The sequence below is a fragment of the Drosophila virilis genome, chromosome 3 (assembly GCF_030788295.1).
Source record: "Drosophila virilis strain 15010-1051.87 chromosome 3, Dvir_AGI_RSII-ME, whole genome shotgun sequence".
Lineage (NCBI taxonomy): Eukaryota > Metazoa > Arthropoda > Insecta > Diptera > Drosophilidae > Drosophila > Drosophila virilis.
The window spans coordinates 1808977-1829199 of record NC_091545.1 but is presented as its reverse complement, the minus strand read 5'-3'; the positions used below and the strand labels follow the sequence as shown (position 1 = coordinate 1829199).

Sequence of the window (20223 nt, the reverse complement as noted above, 5' to 3'; positions counted from 1 at the left end):
TTCGCATTATTTTTAAGTAATAATTTTACTACTATCATTTAAGAGTTAATCCTGATTGTAAAAGCTACTCAGCTTCGCATTGCTCTCAACTAATTTTTACCATTATCCCTTTGGGTAGAAAGTGAGTTTCAATAGAGGTTCTCGGAGAGCTCGGTCTGCAAGTGGAAAACATCCAACAACAACGAAGCTTTTTAAGTAGGAGTTTAGGAGTCTGCGCTTTGAACCAGCAAGCGCAAGGACGCCAGCTCAAATTCAGGAGCAATTTTAATTGTCATATTAGTATGTATTACTTGGACGGCATCAACTAGTCGTGGGCTGGCTCCTGGGGATTAAGCTCCGGTGAATACAATATGCATATAGTTTTTTTTCATTTTTAACGCTTTTTTGTTAAATTAAAACAGGGTTTTCTTTTGAGGCCAACGCATATGAAGGAAAGTTTATATGAGCAACGAGGGCAGTCGAGAGATTGAGCCGAAGTGGAAAGGGAAGGAAAGGTCGACATAAATATTCGGCGAACCAAGATGCGCGCCCGGGTCTGGTCTAAAGATGAAGGTCGACCAACCAAGGTCGAAAAGACTAGGAAGGGCCGACACAAATAGCCTTATTGTACGCTCGGTTCCGCGTGCAGTTGCATCACTATTCCTTTGAGCCGAGAGTTGCCGGGTAACCCAAAAGTTGTACTGTTAATAAAAAGTAATTCGACGAACCAAGATGCAAGCCCAGGTCTAGTGTGAAAAAGAAGGTCGACCAACAAGTTCGGAAAGGCTGGGAAAGGTGAACATAAATAGCCGCAATGTAAGTTGGTTCCACTTGCATTTTTATTATGACTTTAAACCGAGCCTAGCAGTTATATTGGAATTAAAAAAGGAATTCGACGAACGAAGGTGTAAACCCGGATCTGGTCTGAAAAGAAGGTCGACCACTCAAGGTCGACCAACCGAAGGTAAGATTCAGAGAACACTAACTTTCTGATTTATGTGTAATTGTGTAAACAATTTTACACATTTTTAAATTTTCACTTCATGGAAAATCAAAAAAAAAAAAAAAAATCAACAAAAAAACTGTAAAACGTAGTATATATTTGTATAAAAATACACACGACACACATCACGCCCAGGCCAGAGCTGTCGCGGTCGCGGTTGTGCCTGAGTTGTATATGGGCACGGTGGGTCTGGTATTTGTGCTGTTCGGACCGTGAAATGGATGCACGGATGCGGAGCAGATAGGAGGCGTATTGAACACATCCAACAGAATGGCAAAGCAATCAGTTAAGCGAAGATCGAAGGGCTATCTAAGTCAGGCATGGATGCCTCGAGTGATTATTATCGGATTTTTGCTGCTCACGTTGGCAGGTTGGATCATGGCCGAAGACGGGGATGATGAAAATTACGCTGGATTTACGGCTTTTGATCGGCCCAATGATTATGTCCAAGATGACGAGGCCGACGAGGCTGAAAGAGCCGCAGATGATGATAATGCCGCCGGTGGAGATGCCGGCGGTGGAGGCGGTGACGCTGGTGGTGGCGGTGCAGGGGGTGATCCCGGAGCGGGTGGTGGGGGTGCCGCAGCAGGGGGCGGAGATGCTGCCGCTGGTGGAGGAGATGCTGCAGCGGGTGGTGCAGATGCTGCAGCTGGGGATGGAGCAGCTGCTCCTGGCGAGAGCGATTTTGAAATTAATAAGGAAGATGTCGGCACCGATTGGCGTTATGGTTTCGCGGGCATGGGCACAACCCACGAACAGATGGGCCAAACCCATTGGTCGCCCGTGGATTACACCGAGTTTGAATCAAAGGTTGAATATAGAAAGCCCGAACAGTATTCCAAACTGGGCCTCGATCCCGTCTTCAACTTCACCCACTATTTGTTCAACAGGACGATGACCGATCAGCCCGCTTTGCCGGAGGGTGAGCATTTGACTTTGAGTTGTCCATTGACACGTATTGAAGGCTTTTATTCGCAGGCTATCTTATTTTGAAGTCGACGGATACTCTGCTGATGGGCCCCAAAACGGAGATGAACGATTGGCGCGACCTGCTCTGGATGTACTGGACGTATCTCCTATTTGTTTCCTTTCTCATCTTTCTGATCATTATCGTGCCCTTCCTTGCGTGAGTATATCTAGTTAGATAATAGATAAATAGATCTGAGATCTGATTGCAGGGTTTGTTATTGTTGCTTCTGTTGCTGTCGACGTTGCCCGAGAGGTTGTCCGCCTTGCACTGGAGCTCGAGATGCCCGTCGTCGGCTTTTATGTGGATTTCTGCTCTTGTTGCTTATCCTTTTGCTTTTGTAATTATTGAGAAAGCCTTTTTTTGTAATTGGACTTATCTCATTAATATTGACTTACCCTCAGGCTTGGCAGTATTATTGCCTTGCTCGCCAACATATTGATCGACAAGGGATTCGGTGAAACGAGGGAATTGATGAAACGCAGCTCTGATGATACCTGCCGCTTCCTAAACGATATCTCGGCTCACATCAACCATCTGCTTGGCAACAATTTCGAAGAGACCGTCAATCATTTGACCGACATGGTCAACAGTAAGAACCAATTAATTCTGTTAAGAATTCAAATTCAAAATTCTCACTTCCATTTGCAGCTGCACCCAATCACATTTTCTTGGATCTGGGCGATACTTCTGAGGCCAATGCAGTGGAAGAGATGGAGCGCATTTTCGATAATATGCCCAAAGCCCTGAGACTTATGATGGATGTGAATGTCCTCGAGAAGGAGTTACGCTTTCTAACCTGCCAGCTGCGAGATGGTAAATATCACAGATTTTCATTTTGAATTAGAAGGATTTTCGGTAATATGCCAGGGCAACAATGTGTCTAGCTCTCCAAGAAAATGCCACGGAAATACTTTGGGAAAATGCCTTCTGTATGTTCCTTCCTTTTGTTTAACCTTTCGATCGAAAGAGATGACCCCTTTTAAAGATCGACCCCAACATTTAACTCGCTTGCTTAAATGTTGCTGCAATTCGAGAGCTAAGCTGAAAGGAAAGAGAGCTCAAAGAGCTCCGTCCATCCTTCAGTCTTTCTAGACCCAAATACATGCAGTTTGGTATAAAGGTTCTACTGATATCCTTAAAGTTAGAGCCTTGCTTAGGTATATTCCATAAGTTGGGAAAGTAGAAGCATGTGAATGGGAAGATGCTGCGTCTAGTGCATCCTCTCTAGGTCGGGCAAGTCTTTCTTACTACCCTTTCTTTACAGGAGTTCGCGGCGTTAGGCGAGAAGCCACCCAGGCGTGCCTCTTGTCCAACAATTTGAGATGCAACAAATTTATAAGATACTCATCAATTCAGTATATGGATAGCACGACCTGCTTGCACATAGATCAGGTGGGTTCGAATCAAAGTATATGGATGCCAATCGATTTAACCAATTTGTCAACCTCAACAGTTGCCCGATTCGACCTTATATGTGGAGGGAATGAAGAAACTAATCAATGCGAAGCTATCTATGGTAGCCAAGAACGCCTTACTGCGACTGCAGGATGTTAAAAACGCGATAAGCAAGCAGTTGGAGAAGGTGGGACCGCCACTTATAACCAGTCTGAACAAGGGCCGTGATGTGTTCATGTTTGAAGCGAACAAGATACGCAACCTAATCGAACGCATTGTCAGCGATATACATTTCAATACACTTAGATCCTCCAAATCATTTGAGGGTCTCTACGAAAAGTTTGCAGTCGATCGCTCCCGAATCAACCTTGCCATCTGCATCCTACTCATTTTGGTAAGTACGCAACCATGGAGGTTCATCATTCTCCAGCCAAATCTTATTGCGTATTTATTCCATTTTAGATTGTGATCCTTCTGATTGTTGCTTTGATATTGGGCTGCTTTTTAAGCAAGGGCCTGGCAGCCTTGCTATTGTTTTGGTAAGTGGAGAATTAAGCAACCTTTTTGAAGAGTTTGGCGCGGGTATTCCAATTGCAACCCGAGCTCATAGACTATATGTCTAGATCTTGTCCGTGACAACGTATCCGAAATTGATTAGAAATTTTCCTAAGAAAAACTCCAAATATTTTATGTTCGGCTCGCCGAAGATTCCATAGCCTAATAGACTAAGGGACTAGCCTGTATAATAATTAGTCAACTAAGATAGATAGATAGCTACAGGGGCTTGATCGGTTTTGATCGGATCTGATCAAGACTGTGTACATATAGGGAAAATAATTATAGAACAATTTTAACGGATTGTGGTTTGTGCTCGTGCTGGCGTCGTGTCGTGATTCGTGTCCTTAAGCCGTTCCGTCTCCATTTGATAAATTCATCCTTGATTATTCTTGGCTTGCAGCGTCATGATCTTGATATTCTGCGTGTTCTCGTTTTTTGTGTTGGTTGGGCTTTTCTACTTTATGCTCGGAATGGTGGCCTTTCATGGTGCCTGTGCACCGCTCAAGGACTCGGCGAATATATTCCGTCATGTGGCTAGTGCGGTCGATCTCAACCGATTTGTGCCAAAGGATATCGACTATCTGGGCGGGCCACAGCCGGTGCAGGTCTCGAATGCACTCAAAGGCTGTCAAATCCATCAGACCATATTCAATGTGCTCTCCGACAGCAATGAATATGATATTACGGATTTGACGCGCATCAGCATATTGGATGACCCCGATGATACAGTAAATGAAGTGGAAGAGGACTTCTCCAAAGTTGTCCTGTTTACGATGGCGGAAAAGAAACTCTTAATTGATCATATATCTGGGAATTTATCGTCGTACCACAGCATTCTCTATATTCAGAACTTGTGCAAAACCCTAACGCCGCACACGTTGCCCTATGTGGCCAACGAAATACGGGATATATGCAAGGATCTCTATTCGGGCTTTTATGGGGGCCATTATTTTGTTCGCGTGGCCCTGACCAACTGTGCCCTGAGTCTGGAAGCTTACAATAAGGAATGGGTTGGCAAGATCCAAGGTCTTCAAGATTCCATCAGGCAGAAGTTACGCAAAATTGATGAACTCATCTTGTACAATAATAATAATTTTGGCGAATCTCTGCATGTGCTGCTTTCCACGATAATGCGATCGGAAGCATTTATACAGTCGCGCGGCAAAAAGTATATAAGTGAACTCACGCGGAATCTGACCTCATATTGTGCCGAACAGATCGATCTGTACATTGATATGGTTATATCCAAGTGTTCCACAGAAGTCGGCGAATGCAAGCCGCTCGCCTACACATATTATCGCGGTGTTGAGATGATTTGCTATCGTCTAGTTGACCCGATTGTGAGTAGAGTATTTTTATACTTTTGCATATTTAGCCCTTCATCGATTCTGTTCGAGCTAATCGTAAATATAACACAAACCGTTAGCTCGAACATGTTGCTGAGTCGAGCAGGTCGAACATATTGCTGACTCGAGTTGGCCGAACATGTTGCTGACGCGAGCAGGTCAAACATGTTGACGACTCGAGCAGTTCGAACTTCGTTTGTTAAATCGATAATCAGGTTGTTCGATTGAGTATCCAAGTTTTAATACCTTAACCAAAAATATAGAATGCATTTTGGGTTGGCCTCTTGATGTGCTGTATGCTCTTTATACCCCTCTTGTTTGTTATCCATCGTTTAATGTGCCTGTACAAGGTGTACGAGCCGTATCACAGTCCACGTCACAACACAACGGGGGCAGGAGACATGGCCGGTGCTGGTGCCGTGGCCGGATCCGCGGCCGTGGTTGGATCCAAGTAGGTGTTACATTTGTATATTTTATTTAATCATCCAACTAAAAATTATTGCAGTAGACCTTATTCGACGCCCTCGTGTCCAATTTGCACGGGTGCACCATATACTGTGCCCCCAATTGTTACCTGTGGCGGTGGCCAGCAGGGCTCTTGCCCATGCCCAGGTGGTGGTGAGAACCGCTCTCCTGGCGGAATGAGCGGAAGCATTGTTGTATCTCTGCCTGAGAATATGCCGAATGAAAGTTATGTGGGGAGCGATGCGGCTATTTTTCAATGCAATAAACAAAAGAATGACTAAGTTGAATCATTGATGATTTAAATTTAACGGTTGACAAGCATTCAAATGTAACGATAATAATTCCAAATATACGTTACAGAAATGCATCGCAGTTGTATTGGTTATCGGTTTCGTTAAGTTTTAAGTTTTGTGCATTGCGGTAAGAAAACAAAACGCTAAGAACGTAAGTGTAACGGCACAGAGCGAAGCAGAATCAATCAGTTCTTATAAAAAGTGATTACTTATTATTAATGGAAACACTAAACGCAATAAACATTTCAATTGTCTTAATCTCAACATATGTTGGCACACTCCTTCGTTTAAAAATTATCGGTACTAATCGCAGCTTCTCTGTTACTGTCATATCGATATTTCAATGTATATAAACGATAGTTTAACTCTTGGTAATACTTTCGTTATTACCATCTCTAGCAGTAGTTGTTGTGTGGTACGCGCGTCGGAACGAACGTCCGACGACGTCTCAATTCTTGTCGAAATTGTGTTAAGTGCCCCTTTAATCAAAAGGTGATTGGCCAGTGAATATAAATGAATTCTGAATTAAAATATTACTATATTTGCATTATGAAATGTGTAAACAAAGTGTCGCATGTCCACAGACCCAGATCCACCACCATTCGTGCTCTGCGCGCTGTGCAAACAAAGAAAAGAATGTTCTGATGGCAGCAGCAGCAGCACCAGCGGGCGGTGCAATAGATACACACACATTCATACACATGCACATGCTATATACGTATGTATGTATGTACATGAAAACACAGTTGCCAATTGAAAAAAAATAATTTGTGCCTTTAAAAATTATTAATATTATTTATGAAGAAGTACAATAGCGTTACAATAGCGTAACGTTTTTTTTTTTTGAGGAAATTGTACATATTTTGTATTTGCACGTGCATGTGCTAATTTAAATTCAATCAAACTTAATTTATGTTGAAATATGCATACTAATGCGTGCATAAGAATATTAAGGACAGTGTAAAATTCATACATACTACATACATATAGATTTGTGTTTTATGTGAATGTGTATGTACCTACATACATATGCACATAGTTTGACCCACGCACAGCTGCAATTCCAATTAGAATACGGGGTCGCGTAAGCAAACTCAGGCCACTGGAAGCTGTAGAGCAGCCAAGGGAAGGGCGGGGTGTATGCTTCCGCTGGCAACGAAGTGTGTACTACAAATCAAATACATTTGTGCAAATAAGCTCTGGGCTTACAGTTATTTATTGAATCCGTAAGAATATCATATTTATAAAATTCAATTAAAATGAAAGTGTTGTCCAACGTTCTAAAGGCTGTTGCCTAGTTGCAGTACAGTGTTTCGTATTGCAGTAACACACACATACTCACACACACACACACACACACAGGTGTATGCACAGCGTTCTTGGCTTTGTGCATAAGTGTGTGTAGCATTAATGACTAATTGGATTTGGAAGTTGCCGTCAGCCAAATGATAATTTTTTTAGTTGTGCTTGTATGTATGTATGTGTAACGAGAAGAAGCTGAGACAAAGACACATAAAAAGAAAACCGTAACTCTTGTTGTTGCTATTCGTGAGTGCGAGAAGTGCGATGAGTGCGTTTCTGATTCAGCTTGTTTATTACAATTGGTCAGGGTAAGGGTGAGGTAAGGGTGCGGGCGAGGCTGAGGCTGAGGTGAAGGCAACTCTGGCATTGCGACGCTCTCTTTTTTTTTTTTGTACATATTGTTTTGTTTTGAGGAATTATAGAGCACTGGTGCTCCGAATGGAACTGCAGACGCGCTCTCACACGCTGCAGCCTCAGATCGGAAGCAGGGCAACATAAAAGCAACAACAAATATGGAAGAAAAAAAACAGTATTTACAGTGAGCTCAGTGCTAGGTGGACAATGCATACTAGAAAATCTCTGTTATTCGAAATTCGATAAGAGCTTTCACTGCATATGCCTAAGATATGCGCAGACACGGAGACGGATACATCCCTGACCTGTGTAAAATACACGCATACATGCAGCATATGATGTGCACATATACATAGATGTAAATGCCATTACCTATATTCCCATGTATATATGTATATGCGAGACGCTGCACGCGTCCACATAGTAGCTGCTACCAGAAACCGAAACCCACATCAAGTGGCCTATGCGCATGTACTATGTATTTATAGGAAGCGTCGCCGGCATAAGCACTCACACACACACACACACACACACACACATACGTATATATACATCTCTGTTTTTGGGAACATTTGCATTCCACACGCGCCTCGTGCATGCGAAATGGAGTTAAAAACATGAAGAACTAAAAACAGTTATCTTTTGGATTTTGAAAGAATGAATACATTGTCGTTGTAATAGTGCGATGTTAATAGGATAGGGCTCATATAACGGAGCCATGTTGGAACCCGTAAATATTAATATTGGGTTATCTTGAAAGCTTATGCTTCATCCGTGCCTGGAGCTGGCGTTTGCTGCTTCATATGTATTCCTTTTCACCCTGCTCATGCTGTTGTCCAATCTGAGCCAATCTAGGTCGACTGATAAATATGTATGTATATATACCTATTGGGAAAGTAATTTCTTATTCCCAATAAATATTCATACTTCGTGTGAAAACTACTATAGCCCTGTCGGGGTATAACAATGCAAATATGCATGTAATACCAAACATAACCTCACAAATCATGCACTTTTGCTGAGGTTCTCTTGATGCAAGTGTAACTGATATTTCCTGCCTGTCTCTTGCCCCTCTCTCTCTCTCCATCTTCCTCGCTCTTTGTTGCTTGTCTTTCGAGGTCTATATACTTGTCTACGCTCATTGTTTGCCATCTGTCTCGCTCGCACGCGTGCTCAATTTCAATTGAAATTATTTCTTTGTGTCAGCTTTTGATTAGCCACCGAAAATTGCGGTTACTCTGGTCTCAGCTGCTGAGTCACATGGCCGGCAAACCAGTTTCTCTTGACCAGCGCTTCCACCGGTTCTTTCAAAAAAAAAAAAGAAAAGTAAATAAATGAATAAAAGAAAATATATATGTATATCTTGCTCATCAAATGACAGCGAACCAGATTTCTTCCAACTAACAGTGCAAAACTTCGCCAAACAGATCAGTTTTCCATTTAAACATTGTTTTAAACAGCCAGAACCCTTTGGAAATGAGTAGAAAAGGGGTTATATGCAACAGGCAGAAGACGATCTGGGATTTCATAAATTTTATATATACTTCTTATATATGCTTCAAGAACTTAGTTGATCTAGCCACATCCTAGGGATCTACACAGCTCGAGACTTCAAATATCAATAGTTATTAAATTTCTTTTGACCACATTTATAGATTATATACTCCAGGATCATAGATCTGATATTGGAAACAGAAACTACACATTTTTGAAGGTATAGACTTGGGGGTTGGTATATACACAGTTCTGTATGCCATGCTGATACATTCTTTTTTAAAAATCGGACTATAAGCTCCGAAGTTAGTGAAGAGTGCAACTCCCATACAGTGTGGGGCTAGCCTCTGCGGGAATGTTTGTATCGTCAACTCAGCATTGTGTCTAGGCTATCTTCTATTCGGGCACTCCCAACTACTTGTTTACATAAATAACAAAAACATGCATGTTGGCTGTTTCTTTATCTGCAAGAGGCAAGGTATGCGTAAATTACTTATCTACGAATTATCTTACGAATAGCTAACTTTGGGCGCACAAATTTAGGATCTGAAAATGTCAAAAGATTTGTTCAAATCAATGTGTCTTAATTAAACAAACAAGAAAATATATATTTCATGGCCTGTTCTATTATAATTTTGCCTGTGAATCACAAGCGACAAATAGCCTGAACACGCATGACAACTTACAACCTGTTTGCAACCTACTGGCAACCTGCTTGCAACTCGCTGCTTGCAGTAATCAAATGTTAGATATCGCAGAGTATCGCCAACTTATTTTGACCTCAATAAGGTCGATACATACTTCTTGGCTTCAAGTCGCTTTCACTTAAAATAAAGACTATCCGTGTGCGAGTGCGCGTGTTTGGCTTGCAAATATTTGACATCAACCCGCCTTTTTTTGGCCAGCTTTTATAACTTTTTTCTGTTTACTAAAAATTTCAATTTATATATGTATATACTCTGTATTTCTTTTAAATTTACATTATAGCTCAAGGCCGAACCGCTGATATGAGTGTTTTTTTATTGTATTTCTTTTTTGGTAAACATACCCGACAGTTATTCAATTAAATGTGTGCTTTTTAAGTCGGTTCTCGGGAACTCAGCAATTTGTGCTGATAAACAATTCCTAAATTTCACTCGTAGCTGGTTGTCGGTAAATGTGTTTATATGAATGTGTAAATAATTCGTAAACACCCATCAGACCCAAGTCATATAGATTTTCAGGTATATTTCATCTCAAATTATTTGTTTATATCTGTCGTAATTCTATGACTAGTCCTGACTGCGCCACACCATCCGATATTGATGTGTGCAAACACTTTCCTATAAAATAAGTCGTATCTACTTATAAGTACATATGGGAGTGTTGCTTAAGCGAAAGGTATCTGGTTGCGGTAAAAAACCAGTTAAGCTTGGCGAACAGCATCAGACAGACAAACTGATTCAATTCCAAGAAGTAGGTCGTCTGTTTGGCTATTCGTTTGGCTTACTGCGTGTTCGATGAGTCGTTTATTTCGTAAAGCAGCATATATGGACTTCCCCTGTTGATTAATGCATTTTTAAATATCGCCTTACTATGCGATTCTCATGAATTCAAGTAGACCCTATAGGGTTTCGTACTTTGTTTATAAGTTAATCAAACACGTTGTAGTTGCAAGCCAATAGGCTCTCTTTTTGTATGTATACGCCCTCGTTCAACGCAACCCAATAAAATCGAGCTAGTTTCGAAAGCCCAGCTAACAATTTCTGTTGCCCAACAGAGCCGTTTTGTATGTATATATGTTCTCAATTACGGAATGCAAACCAAATATACTTCTCACAAATTTAACAGCAAATGTCTTATTAATATAGCCCTACTATGCGATTCTCATGAATTCAAGGGAGCCTCACAGTCTTTCATGCTTTGATAGTTAGTGAAGTGTTGCATTAAACAGTGTGTGGTTCTACATGGTATGTTTGTGTGTGATTATATATATATATATATATGTGTGTGCGTGTGTGTATGTATTATATATGTATATAAAGGTGGGAATGTATATTTTTGATTCTCTAATTGATATTTATTTATATTGCAAAGTATTCTATGTTTCAACAATTATGCATATCAAAAAATCGATTCGCAATATTCCAGCTTGACAATTTAAAAATAAATAATTTTTCGGCCAAATTAGGGAAGAGTTAGACTCGAGTTAAAGTATATATGTCTATAGGAAATTTGGAATTTTTTATGGAAACAGCAGCCGCCCAAAACTCGATGGCCGACACCTGCTACAAACTGCGCATGTGCTTATTATTATCACGTCTGCAAATGAGTTTGTTTTGTTTTTGTTTAGTTGCTTTCTTTTTGTTGTTGCTGGCCGAAGCACAGCATTCAAGAACAAATCGCTTATGTGGTGTGCTTTTATAATAGCGTTGACCTCTCAGGCCCCTATTTGCCCCGGCCATGCAGCAGTTGCCATGCGATGGCTTCCAGCTTTGTTTTCTGCTCATGTCAAGGCCGTTCGAATGCTCGGCTCCTCTCGCTCGTCAGCTCGGGAGGCGTGGGTATACAGATTTTTGCTGTGCAGAGCATTTGGAGCATGAGCGGTCGCCACAGTCTGCCAATGCTTGAGCTGCAAATCGTACATAAAAACTAAATATACGCAATTGACATGATAAATGCGCATTTAATATCGCCCTACTATGCGATTCTCATGAATTCAAGTGAGCCTTATGCGTGTTAAATTAACAAGTTGTCTACGCAATCAAATAAGCTCTATTTGTGTATATATGTTTATACTTATACATTTCCAAGACATTTGCCTGATGCTTGACAAGACAATTAACCAGCTGTTAACTAATGTGACACTTGAAACCAAACGAAAAGCTGTCAATTGGAGCTGCGATTGCAAAACAAGCAAACAGCAGTAAAAAGTGCGCATAAAACACAAACTCAAGATAAGCAGGCGTCGAATGCAGGGCTCTAAAATGTGTGTGCGTGTGTGTTTGCTGCGACACCTTCTCTGTTAGGGGGGGTGACAGGCCAAGGCAAGCGTAAGTGGGGAACCACAAACATCGCCCAGCACCCAGAACCTTCATCATCATCATCATCATCATCAGCACTTGGCAGACCCTTCAGTGCCACTAGCTCCCTTTGCCCACTGTCCATTTGAGTTCAGCTCCCTTTAGCTGCGCCCGGGGCAGTTCATGGGGTTCATTCAACTTTGTGCTTCTCTTTTTCTATGCATGCATATCAAGAGACAGTCTCGGTATCAGTTGTTTTTATTATAGTCTGAATTTGTGGTTCTTTTATAGTCATTGATAATGCTGCCTACATGTGTGTGTGTATTTTTGGCCTCAAAGTATTTCAGACACTTCTCAATGTTGTTATTTTTATCATTATTATCAACATTTTTTATGTTTATTTCTACATCGCGTTCTAAATTTATTTGTTTGCAATATATCCTACTAAAACCTGTTTGAGAACATTCTGCCAGTTCGTATCAGCAAAGCCACAGTACAATTATGTGTTTGCCGCTTGGCCAGATATAGCCTCGGTGGCGCAGTAGGCAGCGCGTAAGTCTCATAATCTTAAGGTCGTGAGTTCGAGCCTCACCCGGGGCATGTAATTTTTTTTTATTTTTTTTAATGCTTTCCATTATGCTGTTAGCTCAAAAATTAATAATCTGAGTTCTAGACTGGATTGGAGCATTTTGTGTTTAATATTTAAATATTTTCCTTTTGGTGCTGAGTCATAATCTTAATGGTGCGAGTTCGAACCTCATACGGGACATGTACTTTTTAAAATTTTTTTAATGCTTGTGCTGCCGATTCATGTTCTTAAGAACGGCAGTTCGGGCATCGCGCGTTTTTTTTTATTTTACATTTTTGTTCGAGTGGTAAGGATAATTTGCGAAATATTTAGAAAATATTCTGTGCAACATTTTGCAAGCTTTTGTGGCATCGACAAAGTCGCCCCCTCCGTTGATTGTTGTTCGCTTCATTTTTTTTTTTATTGACTTTAATTGATGTCAAGTGGAGTGTTTGTCCGAGGGAGGCAGTTGAGCATTTGTGCTTCTTCGTTGCGTTAAGCGATAAGAATGCGACTAAGCCGTTTGCCACATTTGCGACACACCCACAAAGCGAATGATATATTGATATGCATTTGTATTTTACTGGCCTGGCAGGCATTAATATACATATAAATAAGGTCGGGACATGCTAAAATCGTATTAGCAGGGAGTGTAGTCCCATTCAAAGACACGTTTATTTTAATCGTTTCTATTCTGCAGTTCGCTGACGCATGAAATGGATGTGCTCGCCGGCGGCCAGAGGAACCAAAGCTGGAGCCAAGCGTGTTAGAAGCATTTCAAGAGCGTAGACCGACGGCCACATTTAGTGTAGACACAGAATATACGGCCACAGAATGACACCAGCTCCGGGCGAACATCTCAAGTTCAAGACGACACGCCACAAAAGCGGGCTTGTCCTGGCAATATGCAGTCTCAGCGTGTTTATGTCCGGCTTTGCCCTGACCACGCTAATAAGTCCAACTCACGCAGACGAGGGAAACGCCGAGGTGTGGCGCGTGGCCACCGCCCACGAGAAGCTCGGGCAGCTACATTTCTCCACGGCTGAATTTACCGAATACAAATCAAAGGCCAACTATACCAAAGAGCCGAAATACTCCACTAAAGCCATGGATCCCGTGTACAATTTTACGCGCTACTTCTTTGGTTTTATCCTGCCGGATGAGGCCGCCATTCCGCCAGGTGAGCTACTGTGAAAACTCTATAAATTATATCGTATATTAACATCTCTATTCCTTGCAGGCTACGTGGTCGTCAAGGACGGCAATTATTTGGCCTTGGGCCCGAAGGTGGAGAACAATGACTGGCGCGATCTGCTGACTCAGTACTGGATGGTGCTTATCGCGGTTGTTATCCTGGCTATCCTGGCAGTCATCATGCCCATTATAGCGTAAGTAAAGCCTTAAAAAAGTCGGGGGTTCCAGTTTACATTTAAATCTTTAATTTATAACTGCCCAAATATGGCAAGTCATGGGGATTGTAGTATTGAAGATGCTCGCCAAATTTTAACTCTGCCCAAAATGGACATCTACCAAATATGGTTACAGAAATCCAATTTTTGCAGCCCAAGTTATTTGTGCCTTGGGGCTGAGTCACTCGCAACAAAAGTTCTTCTTTTAAAACCATTTTTGTCTTATTTCACAGCGTCTGCTATTGCTGCTTCTGCTGCTGTCGACGCTGCAAAGAAGGATGCCCGCCCTGCGACAGTCAGAAAGACGCTCGCAGGCGCTGCTGCTGCGGACTATTGCTCCTGTTGCTCATCATTGGAATTCTGTAGGTTCTAAACTAAGTTTTTACATAATAAGCAATTAATTCATCTTCATATATTCTTAGTTTTGGTGTCATAATTGCATTTGCGACCAATCGCTTGCTGGATCGCGGCTTAGAGGAAACAACCACGACAATGCGACGCGGCAGCCAAGACACCTGCACCTACCTAAAGGATGTGTCGGACCACATACATCATCTGCTCGTAAATAACTATGGCGAGATGGACAAACATCTAAGCGATATCTTAACAAGTAAGATCTAATATATAGACGTAGCCCAATTTATATATTAACTGAATCCTTCGACTTCTTGCAGATGCTCATACTCACATATTCCTGGACTTAATGGATGCTTCGGAGGCCAATGCGGTATATGACTTGAAGCGCATATTGGAGAACATGGAAGAGGCACAAAAGCTGATCAAGGAGGTGGATAAATTGGAAAAGGATTTACGTTTCTATGGCACACAGCTGCGCGACGGTACACAATCGAATTATTTTTATTAATATTATATTCAAATTAATTTATTTCGATGATTATTAGGCGTTCGTGGCGTTAAGCGCGACGTTAACTATGCTTGTGCTGTGCTGTGCGGCAATCGGGAATGCCTACACTTTTTGAAAAAGACAGAGATCGAGTTCCTCGACAATTCAAAGTGTCTACAATTCGATCAGGTGAGATTTGAATTCTTTAATTAAAATCGGTATCTAACTTTTGCTCCATTTGCAGCTGCCAGACACCACGTACTATTCAAAGGCCATCGAGTACATCATTGCGAAGAACAGTGGCAAAACAACCAAGGAAGTGATCGATCGTCTGCAATATGTGGGCAAGAGGATTAAGGCTGGCATAGATCCCCTAATACCACCGATAATCCGTGATATCCACAATGGACAGGAACAGTTCCGCACACAGGCAAACAACATACGCAGCATGATAGATGCGGCCATTAGCGACATTCATTTAAATACTGTCAGATCCACAAAGGCGTTCGAAGATGTTTACGACAAATATGGAGCTGATCGCAGCATCATCAATGTCATTGTCTGCTCTGTGTTATTGATCGTAAGTGTGCTCTAGGCGTTAAAAAAAACCTAGTCGTACTCCGATTCTTATCGCGTACTTTATTTCAGATTCTCCTGTTTCTAATTATTGCGCTGATCTGCGGCTGTTGTGGACGTCGTCGACGTGGCTATCGCGATGATTGCTGCAGCAAGGGCACGGGAGCTTCCTGTCTCCTACTGTAAGTGCCTACAATTGTTCCTTTTTATACCCTAAACTGGACATTTTTTTTATTGTAGCGCCATGTTGCTGATATTCTGCGTGTTCTCGATTGTCGTGCTGGTAGGCCTTTTCTACTTTGTTGTGGGTCTGGCCACCTACCAGGGTGCATGTGCGCCGCTGCGGGATCAGGAATCGAATGCGCTATTTCGCCAGCTGAATTCAATTATTGATCTTAATCAATATTTGCCAAAGAGCGAGCTCAAGTCGGAGACACCGTTGCCGCCGCTGCGCATCTCGAATGCGATTCGGGCGTGTCAAGCTGACCAGTCGATCTTCAAGCTGCTGCAGGAAAATGATTTATATGATATTGACGATCTAGTACGCTTCAAGGTCATCAGCGAAACGCCTTCGGTGCCCATATCGCTGGCAAATTTGGACAACTTCACCATACTCACGGAGAAGGACAAGCGTGACCTGGCGGAGCTGCGTGGCAGTAATCTTTCCAGCTATCACAGCAAGGTCTTTACAGACGTCATGTGCACTCAGTTGACGCCCGTTGATTTGCCCACAATGGCCAATCAGCTGAAGGAGTTGCGAGCCAGTCTCTGGAGTCAGTGGGGCATTTACGACTGGGCCCGAACCTCCCTATACAACGAGGCCTACAACCTGCAGAGATATCACGATGAGTTTGTAGAGAAGATCAAGAGCATTATAAGCAAAATGACGGAGAAGCTATTGAAGATTGATGAACTTATATTATATAACGGCAATGCATTTGGTGAATCCATAAAGAAGCTGCACGAATCAACGGAACGCTCAGAAGTATTCCTGCGGGCTAATGGCGAACAGTATGTCAGTGGACTGCGCGCAAATCTGACTAGTTACATCAAGGAACAGGTCGTGCAATATATCGAAATGGTCGTGGACAAGTGCCACGGCAACGTGGGAAAATGTGCACCACTTGCCCAGGTCTATAATCGCAGTGTGGACTTGATATGCCATCGTCTGGTCGATCCAATGGTATATATACAATTGAATAATACAAAAATATTTATTAATATTTCTTTTTTTTTTAGAATGGTTTCTGGGTGGGCGTGCTGCTTTGTGGCGTGCTCTTCCTGCCCGTACTGTTTGTAGCCCATCGTTTGCTGTGCTTATACAAGAAGATTGATCCGTATTCGGCGCCACCGGTTGCCATTGTTGAGGGCGGGTAAGTCGTCCGCCATTGTTATGTGTCCGGTTATCGAAGAAGATAAATGTTATGTTCGTTTTGCATGGCCTTGCTTTGAATTGGGAGCCCTGCTTCGAGTCAGCCGAATCAAACATGTTGCAGAGACGAGTTCGGATTTCGTGTGCATGAATGTTGGTTTGCGTCTGTTGGTTCGATGGGGTCGAGTTGAATGCAAGTGAATGCAGGGCTCTACCTAGATTTAAACGGTCAACATTGTGAGCCTTGCATCGAGTCAGCCGAATCAAACATGTTGCTGAGTCGAGTTCGAACTTCGTGTGCATGAATCTTGGTTCGATTGAGTATCGAATTGAATGCAATTGAATAAACCGATGCAGGGCTTTGCCTAGAATTAAACACACAACATTATCAATTAATTGGCCTAATTTGGAATCATCTCACATGTGTTTCATTTTCATTTCATCGCTAACCCATCGCCACATAATGCACGCAGCAGTGACTATCTATACGATGCCTATAGCGAGCGCGAGCGCGAGCACGTGCCACTGGCCAAGTAAGAGAGAAGGCAGCTTCCCAACTGCTTTGATTGAATAACTTCAATTCACGGCTCGTGTTTCTTCTGCTGTTTTTTTAGTGTGCCAAAGAAGCGACGCAAGGCGTACGATCGACGACGCGAACAGCAGGAATACTATGAGGATGCATCGCCAAGCGTGTCGCGTGTGGCACGTTCCGGAGCTGGCGGTGGTCCTGGCTGCGTTGTGGATGCAGCTGCCGGCAGCAGCAATATGCGCTATAACGATGTGGCACCCACGTAAGTGCCACGCCCTCGCGTGTTCCGCCTTATAAATATTGCATTTAGCTAGAGTTAAGAGCCGTCATTGTCTAACTCGTATAACTAACACGAATTAACTGAGACATAGACAGCAACTGGAATAATTGTGGCTAACATTTAATGGCCGCCGAATTTAATTGCTATTTTTTGGTTTCGTTTTATTTAGCGCTAAAGTTGCGGCTGTAGATACAAGGCCAAAAGCACTGGCGACAGATGGTTTCTTTTAGGCATATCATATCATCCGAAGTGCAAATGGTTTGGTTTACATATCGAGTCTGTATATTATTTGCTTATGTAAAAACTCCAAGCAGTTTGTGTGTGCCAGTGTGTGTAATGTTGTGTGTAATCATATCATTTTTGCTATATATAGCCAGTCCAAAGAACATTAACTGGAAACACCTCATTGCCTCATTCTCAACACATTTCACATTTGCGCTGACAATGTTTCTCGTTTCTTGAATAACTACAACTTTGCCCCTTCGATTGCAACTAACTGCTTCTGTTTCTAAAAGCAAAACCACATTTGACCAACAACTAATCGAAAGCCGGAAAGAAAGGCTTTTTTCGGCACGCCGAAGACTTAATACCCTTGTAGTATTGTTTGCAATGTTTGCCTAGAGATAGGTTAAAGGAGTCTGATGTTGATAAATGCCAAGGTTGATTCGTTTTTCATAGAAGAACTAAATTAAAGACAGCTTAATGGTAAAGTGATCCGATCCGGTCTGTTCCGACATTTGCGCTGCCCACAACATAGAGACGAACCTCTTCCATAAGGCTGTTGGATAAATTGCCTCTGCTGTGGAAAATTATTATAGTTAATAGGTCTGGAGATGTCTTTATTCCTGAGCTTCGCACACTTCATGAAAAAATTAAAATGCCCTCTGCAAGGGTATAAGAAAACAAATACTAAATGCAGCTGTTGCCTCTGCTTAAATGTTTTTTTTTTTTGTGTTGTGCGTGAGTCGTCGCAATTGACGTTGAATTAAATTCCAATGCGATGTTTAACTCACATTTCCATATTTATGTATATATAATCAAAATATTCGTAACCAATTTGAATTTTGCGTACACAGACACTGGGACCACGAGCCGCCGCGCTACCACAATCCGCCCGTGGCGCCGCCATCATCCGAATATGAGCGACCTCCGCCGTACTATTATCCGGGTGCCTCCGACCAGGATTAAGCATTGGACGGCGTTCAAAAAGGACTTTGTTGGGCTGGCTTTAAGAGGAGAGATATGGCAAATGACGTATGAATTTCATTTTTGCAACAACAACAACCCAATTTTTACTGAGACTGTAATTTTAGTTGAAAGTTAGTTCTTTATTTAGAGTTATGTAATTTGTAGCATCACGTGTTGAAATATTTTTTATTTTTATTTTTTTTTTCAATTTTTGGAACTGTATCAGACGACGATCTGCCAGCGCAATTCGAGACAATGATATAAGAGTAGGCGCGATATAGTAAAGATTAGTTATAAACAAAAGTAAATCACAATACTCCATAAACAAACACAAACACATATATAATTATATGTATATTGTTTAAACACATTGAAAATGTTGCCAAAAGAATAGCATGAAAAGAGTTGAAGAGGAGGAATAGCAAGCGATGCGATTGGGTTGAAATCTATATGAATATGCACAGCTAAAGCATTTAATAAGTTAATGTTCAAAACAACAACAACAAAACAAAACAAAAACAGAAACAACAAAAAGACCACAAGGAAATATCCCAAAAGAACTCAAGAGATAGATCTCACAGCTCTCACGAACTTGAATGTAACCCATAATATTATTGTGCACAGCAATTGCAGGCAGCCCCACAATAATCAAAAAAAAATATATATATATATATTAAATTGCAGACCCGATAATTTTATGGAACGTCAAGTATATAAATATATATATAAATATATATTTAAAATTAAAACCAGAACTGCCATTTTAATTTAGTGGATCAGAGCAGCAGGCAAAACTCACACACAAAACTCTGTCTGCCATTTTTGATGCATTTAATTTACGAGTGTTTGTATTTATTTTCCAAGAAACTAATACACACACAACCAGACTTCCTTAAAAAAAAGAAAGAAAAAAACAAACCCCAAAAAATCGACGCAATGAAACTTTATAATATAAACGTGTACTTTGAATTGTCATAGATTTAGTAAGACAATGTTTCAATCTCTACTAAATAAAAATGTTTTAAATTATATAAAAAATGCTGGGCAAACTGCAAGTAGCCAAAATAATAATTAAAATTTAAAAAAAGAAGAAGAAAAACTAAAAATTTAAAACAAAAAAAAAATGCACACATACACACGTATTAAATATGTATTTTAGTTAAGCATTATCTATAAAAAAAAAAAACCGAAAAAACCAACAAGTATTTATGAATGTATGTAATTTTCATATTATTTACGTACATCTCATGAATTTTCTGCCTATGTCATTTTTAGTGTTTTACAATAAGCCAATAG

General features: G+C 41.3%; 2 protein-coding genes, 1 long non-coding RNA gene and 1 other non-coding gene across 12 annotated transcripts; 3 read left to right on the top strand and 1 right to left on the bottom strand.

Moving 5' to 3' along the window:
• The first annotated feature begins 109 nt into the window (after positions 1-109).
• LOC26531776 (prominin-like protein) lies at positions 110-6088 on the top strand. Of its 3 annotated transcripts, XM_032435551.2 has the most exons (14): positions 110-339; positions 402-795; positions 868-943; positions 1075-1904; positions 1961-2108; positions 2161-2289; positions 2354-2541; positions 2601-2765; positions 3217-3344; positions 3406-3741; positions 3810-3886; positions 4306-5245; positions 5515-5702; positions 5757-6088. In XM_032435551.2, exons 4-14 carry the CDS (start codon positions 1253-1255, stop codon positions 5995-5997), a joined length of 3192 nt encoding a protein of 1063 aa, XP_032291442.1. In that variant the 5' UTR covers positions 110-339; positions 402-795; positions 868-943; positions 1075-1252; the 3' UTR covers positions 5998-6088. The 3 variants fall into 3 exon arrangements, with proteins under 3 accessions (XP_032291442.1, XP_032291443.1, XP_032291441.1); XM_032435552.2 differs by having other exon boundaries at positions 402-943; positions 5760-6088; XM_032435550.2 differs by having other exon boundaries at positions 402-943.
• Positions 6089-6378: 290 nt separating this feature from the next.
• LOC6623100 (prominin-like protein) lies at positions 6379-19944 on the top strand. Of its 5 annotated transcripts, XR_001450334.3 has the most exons (15): positions 6380-6501; positions 13430-13909; positions 13970-14117; positions 14372-14500; positions 14561-14748; positions 14813-14977; positions 15041-15171; positions 15227-15562; positions 15631-15740; positions 15799-16741; positions 16798-16931; positions 17404-17463; positions 17545-17721; positions 18816-19058; positions 19154-19944. XR_001450334.3 is itself a non-coding variant. In XM_015175543.3 (14 exons), the coding sequence occupies exons 2-14, from the start codon at positions 13564-13566 to the stop codon at positions 18925-18927; spliced, it is 2976 nt and encodes a 991-aa protein (XP_015031029.1). In that variant the 5' UTR covers positions 6379-6501; positions 13430-13563; the 3' UTR covers positions 18928-19944. The 5 variants fall into 5 exon arrangements, 4 of the variants coding, with proteins under 4 accessions (XP_015031029.1, XP_015031031.1, XP_002046099.1 ...); XM_015175543.3 differs by having other exon boundaries at positions 6379-6501; positions 17407-17463; positions 18816-19944; XM_002046063.4 differs by having other exon boundaries at positions 18816-19944.
• LOC26531583 (uncharacterized) lies at positions 8286-9780 on the bottom strand. 3 transcript variants are annotated; one of them, XR_004303832.2, is made up of 4 exons: positions 9684-9780; positions 9210-9623; positions 9052-9133; positions 8286-8969 (listed from the first exon to the last, which is right to left on the bottom strand). It is a non-coding gene; the product is annotated as an uncharacterized lncRNA (long non-coding RNA). The 3 variants fall into 3 exon arrangements; XR_004303833.2 differs by having other exon boundaries at positions 9071-9133; XR_001450335.3 differs by lacking the exon at positions 8286-8969 and having other exon boundaries at positions 9011-9133.
• Positions 12689-12761, top strand: TRNAM-CAU (transfer RNA methionine (anticodon CAU)). Its single transcript has one exon. It is a non-coding gene; the product is annotated as a tRNA-Met (tRNA).
• Positions 19945-20223: the final 279 nt, after the last annotated feature.